Raw genomic sequence first — 13,325 nt, 5'->3', positions numbered from 1 at the left:
GTTACCAGTAGGGGAGCAGAATTTAAAAGAATAGCCCAATTTATAAAAAATACACTTTTATTTATTTCTAATATTTACACAACTTATTAAACTAAAGCAGTTAAAATATATGTTTACAAATTAATTACTCATTCGTTAAATCTACAGTTCCCTCTCCCCACTGCAGCGTGGCTCAACAGTGACTCTCCCTACCGCTCATTTCTCTTGCTCTGTCTCAACACACCAGTCTCCGCACACGAAGCCCGTCACTTATCGTCCGGTTATCGCTCGCAAGGGGTCACTCGCCCTCTTTACTTCACTCTCTCGAAGGCTGAAGTCACCGTTAAAGTGGTCTAGCTCCCCTTTTTGACGTGTCGAGTCATCAGGGTCGATCCAATGCCTGAAGCTCCCAAAACTATGGCGTCTTATTTACGCCGCTACACGCTGCTGCATGCCACGGCCTCCAGGATCCCGCAGAACCCTAAGTGTCAACAGCAAAGTACCGCGTGAAAAGGTAGCAGAAGAAGGAGGGTAGCGAGGCCAGGCCTTTAATCCGTAATGGTATGCGCTGCGACACTGGGGCACGCCCCACCCGGGGGCCAACGAGCCAGATATCCGCAAGAAGATCCACTAGCTGGCCTCGCAGCAGTTCTCCGAGTAAGATCGTAACAATGTTTTATACTAACACAATATGGTAGAAAAATAATAGAAAACATTCTTAAAGAAATGTTAAGAATATTTTACTTTAATGTTTCCAAAACTTCAATTTTTTTTTTAAAAGTAATTTGATCTATGTGAAAAAAAAGTTTCAAAAAAGCAGTCATGAGGACGGCCGACAGAAGTGAAAACTTAAAATTATAAACAAACCGTTGTTATTTTTGGATATCCAAATTAATTGTTTGGGCCAGCTGTGAATGTGTTATATTCATTGGTGCGCGCGAAGCCAATACACATAACACAGGTCGAAAAGTAATGCACACGACATATACCAATACATATCTTATTATACGCGTCTTCAGTCCCTGTACATCAGTGCTGTGCATATGTGAATCGAAAGAGCGTATAGAGCGTTCAAATTGTGTTTTTATTCAATTTTTATTTTAAATCTTAAGTATACGATTACTGTGCAGTAAAATGTGAGTATAAAATAAATTAATATTCTCATATAGATATATACCTATAGTTTGAATAACGAAGAAAACGGAGGTTTTTTGGGCAATATAACCTAAAACTTAAGAATATCATTATTTATGTTTTAACACCTACAATTACTATACTATGCGTACTTTATAGTAATTTAGGATTTATTTTACTAACGTGATGAAACAAATTTGTTGTGTAATAATATTTGATCGTAAAAATTGCTAAAATGTTTCTGAATATTTTAAAAATATATTATCTTATGTTACACAATTATATTTTACAAAGTTAGTATTTCTTATTTCAAATAATATTTGTATTTTCTTAATACTATTATTAATATAAATAATAGTTACTTCTATAAGTTATACTAAAAGGAACAGTTATAGCGTTATCGTTAACACGTCACGTGACCATATCTATGACGACTTACATAAATTTACTCCCTATCCAAACCTTCCTATGAAAATTTTCACTTCAAAATATATATTGATTTTCTTTCTCCTAAGGAACGGCACAAATGGACAAAAGATGGCAACATTCATGTTTGGAGAGACTTTGGTGTAATTTTTTTCAAAGTAGTAATAAACCTGCTGCATGACTTAAATATCTAAAGTTTATTCTCGTGAAATCTAAAATAACACTTTTAGAAAAAAGGAATGTTTTGGAACCATCTAACGTACAGAGAAAATTTGACACATATTTTATTTTTATTTCTCCTAATGATTAAATAATTTCAAAGCAAACTAGCACTACTATATCTAAATAGGTTATTTAATTCAGTGAAAAGCTTTTCACTAATTTAGTTTGTTTCACAAGCTTTTATAACTAAGAATTTAGTTGAAATTGCTGAAATAGGTGCCTATAATTGTGAAATTTATTGCAAAATCAGCTTCAATAACGGCAAATGTCAGCCACCAGAGTTAATTCACTAAAATGGATTAAAATGATACGAATGTAATCGTTTTAACACATTTGTAGTAAGGATTACCTTCTTTGGTGTAATTTTTACTGTTTCATAAAATTAGAATGAAGCCCACTGGCATAAAAGCGAGGACGATAATTCTCTAAGTAATATCAAACAATTATGGAGCAGCACCTCAAATTATACTCGCACAAATATGTTACGAAACATAAATGGCCAAATAATTTTGTACCATGTAATCCAAAACATCAAACGAGGGTCTAGGCTTTTCCCACTGCGGAGGGAAAATGCATCCGTGATTTTGGCCCAATGTATCATTTCTCAGGAAAAAAATTTTATTGCAGAATATTGTAGGTTTAAGCGTCATGACTGATTAAAATGTATATAATTTAAACAAAAGATAAACATTGCGTTACTTTACATTAATAAAGTAGAGAAACAGTTATACATTTCAGAAATAAAAAATGTATTATGAATAATATTTTTCTTCTCAATTCGTTAGCCATAGATGAAAACCTGAATTTTTTGGAATCATAGCTCAAAGCTAATATTATATGTAATGGAAAGCTTGTACGTACAACTGTTCTTCTCATATCTAGGGATGAAATAAGCTTACATAAAAAAACTCGGGTATCAATAAAATCTAAGTACCACAATTGAGTACATCATAGCAAAAGTTCACGGTTTTTTATATCAAATTTGCAAGTGATAAACTTGGCAAACGTTTTCCTTATTTTCAATTTATTTATTTCACAAATGTCCCATAATAAGCCTAATTTAACATGTTATTTTTATTACTTTCTATTTCAGGACTTTCCCTGTAAATCTATTTAAAAACCACTTTTTCACATTATTTCTTTTGTTTACTCAAATTTTCTCAACAAGTTTATTCTCAAGTTTAACTAATAATTGGAAAATGACACACCAATTTTAAAAAAAAATTATGATCGATTGCTAGACATTTAACAACTCTGAAATAACATTTAGTAAATACCTGGTAAGGAAATTTGTGACTTAAAAACAAATGTAAGATAGTATGCGTAATAAATTTACAGCAAAAATCATAAAGGGCTATTATTTTGATATTAAACTTTCATATTTTAGCACATAAGTCTTAATAAATCCATTAAGGGGGAATTATATTACTTTTAAAATTGAGTGTCTTTGCTAATGAGTATTCATTAATTCATATTATACATAGGGTATGTTCAATTGTTCATAAATTATTCTCTCCTAACCAAGTAGGCCTACTTATTTAATGAATATTTTTATAAACTTTAAGGCAAATTGAATTGAGAGCATGTACTCATGTGGTAGCCTAATTGTTTTTGGATTAATAGTGTGTATGTAGTCTTCATCTTTGAAAACCTTATTTTTAGTACATAATTCATTAAATAAATAACAATATATTTGCCAGAAACCATAGAACCTAAGTTTTTTAGGGTTTTGGGAAAACAATATTTGTTTATTGCATGCAATACAAAGAAAAAATAACGAACTCTCAGACGAAGGCTAAATATGAAATGTTAATCAAAATATGTATAACACAAGATTTAATGGTTTCTGTACATGCTAGGACTAACATAAATATTAACCCCCAAGTTCATTAAAACCATTAAAAAAGGATTTTTTTCTAGTAGAAAATAACCTGTTATAAACAAATAAACGTGGTTTTATTTTGAATCTATTTAAAATAATGTAAAACACTACAAAATAAAAAATAAAAATTATGTAATTTTACGTAAGGATACTGCCCTTTTAAACAATAATGTAAAACAAACAATTTCACGTTATTTCGTAACTACTCTTATTATAATTAAAAATAAAAATACATAAACCATGCTATTATTAAAGTTTCAACTATGGCCTGAATCCCATCTCATGTGTGTAAAGATTTATCTCAGAATGTTCCACCAACAAAATCATCATAAATTATAAAAAATTCTTCAAAATTAACAATTATTTTAGTTTTAAAATTTAAAAAAATTTAAATCTTATATAAGAACGCCTGAAATCTTCTATAACTACTGTATCATTAGCAAATATACTGTTTGGTGGACTGTGTGTAATAATTCTTAGAAACAATCACTTACGAGTAGGCTACTTTAAAATATTTTCTGACCCATTCTAACACTAAACTTCATCTGAAGATTTAGGTGTCTCGCAACTATGAAGCGGTCATTAGCTGGATAAAAAAAAACAGTTTTGAGCATTACCCATTATGCACCATTCCCTCTTGATTAATGAAGCATTGCCTGCAGGTACTGGAGTGCCTGCCTGTGCGAGGTGCGCGTGACGCCGGTGGTGAGGCCGCTAATGCACTCAGAGGGCCCGCACTGGGACGAGGAGAAGGGGGTCCTGTTCTACGTAGACATCCACCAGCAGCTGGTGAACAGATACGACCCGGCCACCGGGGAGTACACCTGCATCAAGCTTGGTGAGGCTCCAGCGCGCTGTCCAACTCTCCTCCGAGTATAGGCTTCCCACGCCTTCGTGTAACTACAGGCCCGAAGCGATATTCATGACCCCGCTGAACAACCGTAGAGTTAAGATGTAAGGGAGTTGTTTAATCCTTTCCGTGTTAAACAATTTTTAGTTATTATGAAGTTTAATGCTAATGCCTTGCAGATGTGCTGTCATGATATATTTTATTATTCACTAAACTATTATTTTCATTTTTTAAACAAACGTGTAGCATATTAACCTTTATGCAGCTACAGCTTGTTTGCTATCCAACTGCTAAACTTACATCTTCTCCACAGACATGCCTCCATGGAACAGACATAGAAAATTAACTGGAATTAAGTTGATTAAAAATATTATTTGGAACATATGCCATTGTTGGTTTACACTGTTTTTCATAGAAAAATCATGAAACATAAATTCACAAACAATTTAGAAAAACAAGCCGAAATCAACCGTTGGCATATGTTAAATGCATAGACAGAATATAGAATTCCGTGGAAGGAATAAGAATAATATTACAGCACAGACGAAAAGACTAAGCTTACAACGACGAGACAGTGGAACCAGAACAGTATGTACAGACAAAAAAACCTTGGACAACAAAGCGATAAACTGAGTAACCCAACGATTATGCTAAAGAGATAATCTGAACAATACAATAACACAGCGACGCAAAGGCTAACCCAGCGTTTAGTATTATCGTGGGTTTCTCTGTTTGGAGCTTTCGACCACTTCGACACCCATCTAACTTTAATAGCAATAAACTTCGCCACTGAGCAACTTTTTGATGTGTCAGTTTCTGAGGAAATGAATTTTAGAACTAAAAATATATTTATAACTAAAAAATGGCATATATCTATCGTAATATTTATTCAGTTGAGTCCTAAAACATGCGTTTATTAACAAAACAAATCTGAATTAAATACACAAGTAGGTTATTTTATGTGATATATTTTGCCGTTTCAGTGCCACTTTCAGGCACAAATGTACGAATTTAAATTTAATTTTTAATTTTTAAAGAAGGAAACCAAACAATAAATTTGTATCTTTTTTATTTTATTAAATTTTGTTTCCATTAATGTACACTCCGACGTAAGCTTGTGCTACCCAGTGCACCTATGCTTGTTAGCAGGCTTCTATTAGATACTGTTTGCTGACGATTTGTGATCGCAGCATCTCGGCCGCGGTTCGCGACACGTTTGCTCCATGTAACAAAATGACGTTCGTGTTAGCGAACGCTACCCCAACCCCACTGCTAGCAACTTTCATTTCTCGTAGGCAAGCATAGGTAAGGGTTTTGCAAGCACGCCTCTGGACCAAGTTACAGCCAGCGGCGAAGCCTCGGGACGGTCCACATGACGCCTTTCCCAGGCGACTTAGCAAATTTAAACCCCCCTCCCCTCAACGCCCACCTGTGGCTTCACGAGAACTCAAACCCGGAGCAACGACCCCCAGTGAACCCCGGGCGGAGACCTGGTCTCCCCAAGGACATTCCCACTTGTCAAACAGAGCCCTCAGCGAAGTCTAGCGGCGGGAAAAATCCCTAACCTTGCTCCGAGCGCTGGTCGCGAGCGCGCCCACTGCACTCTAGCGGACGTTTCTGTGACCCTCCAGACAGGTTCTCGTCTTGGCCACCAGAGCGCAATACTCATCTCTCCCATAAGAGACAGCTTGTCACAATCGACCTTGGCAGCAGTCGCAGTGCGATTGCGATTTTAGTTTGCCTACGACTCGCGTGAGAGCGCAGCGAACAGGTTGCAGTCTGCTTCGCCCCTTCGGGCATCTCCGGACACTTTCGGGCAATCACCACCCTTCTTTGGCTGGGGGCAGTGGCTTACTTTAATAAGGCGCCCCGACGCCATTTTTTGGAGATTCGGCGGGCAGCATCTGGTCTGTGCGGACCACGCGTCGCGATCCGCAAAAGTCAATCTCTGTTGTTCGACCAAGACTCAACACTACGTCTTGTAGTCACCAACGTCAAGGCATAGAGGCCTCAATTTTCTTAGTTTTAAATTTTGCTGCCCGCAATAGTTATTTGCTAATCTAAATTATTTATCTCTCTCTCAACATGTCTACCACGACCATCCGTGCCGCGAGCTGCCTTCTCTGCTCCTGCAGCCAGCCTACATGACTTCAGCCCGCTGTTTTGGGTAAGTGGTCGTCATCCTTCCCCACCTTTTTTTTTGCCTTTCCCTGGGCATATTTTTGCCCAGTCTTAGCCGCCTGTTAACCAGTCTAAGTAATTTGGTACTTTGGTTGCAGGCGGGGTCCAAGTTGAGGCCTAAATTTGAGGTCCAAATTCAGCCTCCAAAATCAGCCTCCAAGTTTAGCTCCAAATTCAGCCTCCAAGTTGAGCTCCAAGTTCCAAAATTAGCTGCAAGCTCAAACTCCAAGTTTAACTACGAGTTTCTACTAAAAATGATTTCTTCTGGACATTAATCTGCCGAAACCTCCGGTGCCATGACACAGGACATAATTAAATGTCAATGTAATTGTTTTTTTTTTTGAGCCTGCGAGCTAACTTAAAACCAGTATTAAATTCAAGAGGTATTATGGTTTTACTTATATATATGTATTTTGCTGCCCCGGGGCTCCCTCCATTTTGTAATCAAGATGTTTTAATACCAATGTAATTAAAAGATAAAATCAAAAGCAAATTAGTTAAGTAAAAGGGCACTTATATAAATCAAACCACCAGTCTTGTTATTTCATTAGTATTCATCCCCGATCCACATAGCCTACTAGAGTTGCTAGGAGGTTGTAAATAAAATTCTTTTATACGACGTCTGGGCACCTCTGTGATTATTGTTGTTTTTGTTTTGTTTTCTGGGCTGACGCTTCCAAGGCCTTAATTTAATTATTCACTTTGAGTGTTTACCTGCAGCCCAGCATTCGTAATAAAAATGGTAGTAGTTAGCATGGTTTGATCTTTGCTACAAGTTGGTAGCATAGTGCAATTTTCTGCTTTATGTTGGAAGTTGGTAGTATTTAACGTGGTTTTGTTTATATGCATACCCAAATAATAATTTTAATTTTTAATTTGAAATTTCAATTTTAAATTTGAAACATAATGTAATATATAACTAAATGTTTTTTCGAGTTTATTTAGACTCCGATTGTATGACATATTGTTGTAAGTCCTAAAACTGGCACCCCCTTCTTTACCCTTAAATTCATTTAAGTTAAAATTCTGTTTTCCCTTTGACCGGCAGTCGCGTATTTTTCTCCACGTGGCTCAAGGCGGGCTCCAGGCCTCGTCACTCAGCTGTTGGCCTTATCACTAGGACGTGCTCAACCGTTGTAAACAACACCCCCTCCCTCCACCGCACCTTATCACTCACGCGGGCGCGCGTTGTCGCGTCGAGTTCAGTTCACCGCCCTGGGCGACCTTTACAGGACGACTGACTGTACTGCCACAGCAGCCTGCTGGGCACGCAACTTGACGAACGTCGTTCGTCCCCTGAGCCAAGCAGTAATAATTAGTTTTCATTACCGGCTAGGACACATGTGTTTGACCCCTCCTAGCTATAAAGTTAAAGTTTTCTAAACAAAGATTTTTGTTACTTTTGGCACATACTTCCGACCTGCTGGAGTAACGATGATATTATTAAACTAAGATAAGTTAAGAGTGTCTTATGTATAGAATTTAAGGTACTTTTTAAACAATAGTTTTAAGTCTTTGTCGGTATTTTTTTGACCAACCAACGTCAAAATTTAGTTTGATTTTTTTGTCCTTGTAAGATTGGACCAAGGTCCAACGACGAAATGAACACAATGCTCACGCCGGAGTATCTCCTCCGTGACGAGCTTATGTATGAACTACGGTTTCGAGGCTTATCAGACCTCGGCGACGTGGCCACGCTCCGGAAAAGACTCCGAGCTGCGTGTGCCGAAGAGATTCAGCCACAAATAGCTAATCTCGCGAACTTGGACCCATCGAATGAATTTAATTGTGTTTGTAACAAATTTCAAGATCTCTACAGCTACACTAATTCTGTAGGAGATGAAACAAATAAAAACAACATCCTCCGTGCGCTAACTCGCTTGAGCCATATCGGCACGAGGTTTACTAACCTCAAAATAGTAGCCGCAAACAAATTAAATGGGATCTACCAAAAGGAGATCGACAAATGTAGGCAGCAGATCCCTGGTCTAACCTTCCAATTGCGGAGCAAACTAGCCGCAATAGATCAAGGATTACTTGAACCCGTAGAGGCAGTGGCAGGAGGAGCAACTGCCACTCAAGTACAGCCACCTCCAAAACAAATGCAAACCGGAGGTAGCTCATTCCCTACCCCCCCTCCTTTAACCTCTCCCCCTCCATCACCCCCCGTAACGACACGCCGTCAGGCATTCCCTGTCACTACCCCTACATCCATTAACTTGCAGTTTCCCTCCGCGACTGTCATGGCGACTGGTACTCACCAGAGCACCAATGTTACATATACTCATCCCATTCAATCGTTCACAGCTCACCCTTTTTACAGGCCCCAACCCATATACCTACCCGCCACCTCACCCACCATTTTCAACCCCTATCGTGAATTCAGGTCCGCCTTTTCATCCCTTCAAACCTCTCCGGAAGCCCAACCCACCTCCTCGGCCATTGAAAGGTCAGGTTCGCCACTTATAGCCTTTCCTTCCGCCCTGGCAGCTACGCTGCCACAAGCAGCATCTGTGCCACCCGGTGGCAGAGTAGAGTCGCAACTTCCATACATCAGCCCCGCCACCACATACCTGCCATTGGTTCCGCAGGTATATCAACCTCAAAATCAACCTCAACCTCAACCAACCCCACTTCCATCCTATACCCTAGCACCGAACCCAGTACCTGTATTTTCTACCTCCAATCAAGCAGCTGGAGGCAATTTCTATGCTAAGATTCCACATCCCATGGAGAGGCTCTTAGCCAATTTCAAGGAAACCACAGGATTGGAACCCAGGATCCTAATCGAGTTCCTCAAGCATTTATTCAGAATCAAACAAAAGGCTAATATTCCAGACAGGGAACTGCTGGAAATCATTTTCCCCTTCACACAACCACCCTTGAGTGAGCGAATGACGCTCGCCATTGAGCAAAATTATTCATTTGACCAATTTCACGAAGACGTACTAAATTATTTTATTCCAGCCCGTTTGATGACCAACATCAGACTGGAATGGTACAACAGGCTACAACAAAGAAGTGAAGCCTTACCAAATTTCATAGCAGACATCAAATTAGCTGCACAAATTCATCGGTTGCGAGTGTCTGAGAACGAGATAGTTTCAAACATCCTTGATGGAATTAATCCGCAGGAAAGATCGAGGGCAGTTTTCCAGTCTCGACCGCAAAACTTTGCCGAGCTTGACCGCCTGTGTATCTCCAACACAAACGTAGAATACGCTGACCACCAGCGAAATCGAGAAGCTAATTCCTACGCCCACAACAACGCACGGACGGGAACAGAAAATAAACAGCAATTATCCAATAAACAATTCCAACAAAGGCACAACTCTGAACACTTTGCTAAGCCCCAGTAAAAAGATGAGAGCATACCGGTTTGTAGATACTGTAAAAAGTTTGGGCACTACATTGAACAGTGTCGTGCAAAAAACTATCGGCCAAATTTTCACTATACTCAAAATTCAAAAAACGTGTAAATCGCTGGCCAGAAAGAATCCTTTCTGAGCCAGCACACCAAACAACTGTAAGAAATATTTGCTTCCACACAAACGTAAATAATAAATCTGACAGCAACAAAACACAGCTTCCCCAAATCGGTGGAAAAATAAACAACGAAAACAAAAACACAAAACAAACAAGAAAGTCGGAATTAACAAAAGAAAACAAACGGATCATAGCAAGACCGTTACGCTCAGGTGTAAGAAATGTAACTGTCCTCGCACGACTGACAAACGAACATGTCATAACATTTTCGCCAATCTACCCACAGTTTTGCCCTACGCAAACACAACAATTGGAAAACAAGAAGTCCCAGGTCTAATTGATACTGGATCCGTGCGATCATTCGTGTCAGGCCAGCTGTTCAGGAAATTACAACAGGACCGTTTGACTCAAAATGTAGAGCCAATAGAAATACAGTGTTTTACAGCTGCTGAACAGCCTTTGAAAGTAAATCGCATTGTCCTTATTAAAGTAAAAATCGACTTGTTTTCTTGGAATTTCCCATTCTTAGTAGCAGATGGTTTAGCCACAGATTTAATTTTTGGTTCAGATTTCATTGTTAAAACAGGCATGATAATTGATTTGAAAGCACAAAAATTTCACTTCAAATTTAACAACCAAGTTTTTGTTTATTTTGTGTCACCTGACGCAAAATGTCAGAGCAATGTAAATGCCATTCACGCAGATGCTAAAGGTGAAAACAACATTTCACTAACCCACCTTAACTCCGAACAGAGACAAGAGATAGAAAAGTTATGCAGGAACTTTCCCGACGTTTTGAGTGAGAAATTAGGACGCACCCATCTCACACAATATGAAATTAAGCTTTTGGACAAAACCCCAGTTAGGTGTCATCCTTATCAATTATTAGGACCTAAAATGCAGATAATGCGGGATCATATACAGAATTTGTTAGACAAAGATGTCATCGAACCTTCCACCTCCAGTTTCGCCTCCCCGGCATTTTTGGTACCCAATGATCAAGGTCAAGGTCACCGCATGGTGGTCGATTTTCGCCGTGTCAACCGTCAAATTGAAGTAGAAATGACGCCATTACCAGATCTAAATTCGGCATGTCACTGGTTCAGTAAAGCCAAATTTTTCAGTGTGTTTGACCTCAACTCGGCCTATCATCAAATACCACTAACTCCAGAGTCAAAACACGTCACAGGTTTCTGCGTTCCGTGGAATCTCTACCAATACAAAGTAGTACCTTTTGGTCTAGCCACAGGCGCGCAAGTGTTAACACGCCTTCTAGACCAAATTTTCGGCGACCTGAAATTCAAATTCGTTTTTAATTATCTTGATGACATCGTTGTTTATTCAGAAACTTTTGAAGAGCATATTGCTCATTTGCAAGCAGTTCTTGAGCGACTACGTAAAGCCGGCCTAACTGTCAATACAAAGAAGGTAAAATTTGCAGTGCAGGAAATTTCTTTCCTCGGACACCTGATTTCAAGTAGAGGAGTAACCATAGACCCTAGTCGCACACAAGCGATAAAGGATTTCCAACCCCCTAAAGATGCTAAAGGCATTTCCAGATTTAAGGCATGGCAAATTTCTACGCTAAATTCATAACTAATTTTGCTGAGCATTCAGCACCACTGAATGCTCTACGTAAGAAAAATTCAGTTTTCAATTGGGGTCCAGAACAGGACAAAGCCTTTGATTTCCTAAAACAGGCAATAGCTAGCCCTCCAGTGCTCAGAATGGCTGATTTCAGTAAGCCTTTCATTCTGCAAACCGATGCATCCAGTGTGGCCATTGGTGCCATGTTATCCCAAGAGTTCGATGGCTGCAGGCAACCTATAGCTTTTGCCTCCCGCGCCCTAACACACCAGGAGAGAAAAGCCTCCTCGGTATACGAACTTGAGTGCCTTGCCGTAGTTTTCGGCATAGATAAGTTTCGGCCATATCTAGAACATAAAGAATTTCTACTAGAAACAGACAATCAGGCCCTTGCTTGGCTTTTAGCCCATCCGAAGCAATAAGGTAAATTAGGTCGCTGGATTGTAAAAATTGCTTCTCTCAAATTCAACATCCAACATATTCGTGGTTCACAAAACATCGTGGCAGACACTCTTTCTCGAATGTTCGAGAACCCTTCCAACTCCGATATTCAGGAAAACAATCCCATTGCCTGCCACGCATTGTTAACAGATTTTCCACTAGCATTTTCCGACATACAATCAAATCAAAATTCTGATCCACAATTGTCAAACATAATTAACCAAATAAAATCAGGCTCACCTCCAAAATATTACAAACTTTCAAAAGGCATACTTTACCGAAGGACACAACAAGGAAAAAGTTTCAGAATAGCCCTACCTCAAAATCTCAGGGACATGGTTTTTCAGTATCACCACTCGTCACCTTTAGGCGCACATTCAGGAATTTTCAAAACGATTGAAAACATTCGCAGGAATTTTATCTGGGACGGGATGCACAAGGATATTACACAAAGGATAAAACTGTGCAAATTATGTGCATTGAATAAACCTGCGCAGCAGACCCAGTTCGGCTATTTAAGTTCTGACGTTGCCGAAAGGCCCATGCAAAAGCTTTTCATAGATTTTGTGGGACCCTTCCCAAGATCAAAGGACGGAAATACAATGCTTTTGGTATGCGTAGACGCCTTTTCAAAATTCGTGTGTCTAATTCCAGTCAGGAGAGCCACGGCCGAAATAACCATTCGAGCCCTACAAAACAACATTTTCAAAATTTCGGGAGTTCCTTCCATCATCGTTTCTGATAATGCCACAAACTTTAAATCGACCCTTTTCAAAAACATGTGTTTTTCACACGGAATACAGCATGTAACCACTACACCATACTATCCCCAACCTTTGCATGCGGAGCGTTTCAACAGGAACCTCCGATCTGCTCTCATAGCATTTCATGCGAACTCGCAGGATAAATGGGACTCTAACCTCGTGTGGTTACATTTGGCTTTCAATTCGGCCAGACATGAAGGTCACAAAACAACACCGTTTGAACTCATGTTTACCTACCAGCCCAACACCCCACTCTCTAATCAATGGTCTTTGAAAGAGTTACTACCAGACGACCCGAGGAACATTAAGGAAGTCTGGAGTAGAGCTCGTAGAAACCTGCACTTAGCCCATGAGGCCAGCAGACAGAAATATA

The 13,325-nt window shown here is 39.1% G+C and overlaps 1 protein-coding gene across 1 annotated transcript in view; it reads left to right on the top strand.

Moving 5' to 3' along the window:
• LOC134535588 (regucalcin-like) overlaps positions 1–13,325 on the top strand; it is a 79,278-nt gene that overhangs the window by 15,165 nt on the left and 50,788 nt on the right. Inside the window, exon 2 of the mRNA XM_063374801.1 lies at positions 4,306–4,481. Within this exon, the coding sequence (XP_063230871.1) occupies positions 4,306–4,481 (176 nt within the window). The remainder of the gene's footprint in view (positions 1–4,305; positions 4,482–13,325) is intronic.

This window comes from Bacillus rossius, chromosome 8 (assembly GCF_032445375.1).
Source record: "Bacillus rossius redtenbacheri isolate Brsri chromosome 8, Brsri_v3, whole genome shotgun sequence".
Lineage (NCBI taxonomy): Eukaryota > Metazoa > Arthropoda > Insecta > Phasmatodea > Bacillidae > Bacillus > Bacillus rossius.
The sequence above is the reverse complement of the archived record's forward strand: the minus strand, read 5'-3'. Positions and strand labels throughout refer to the sequence as shown.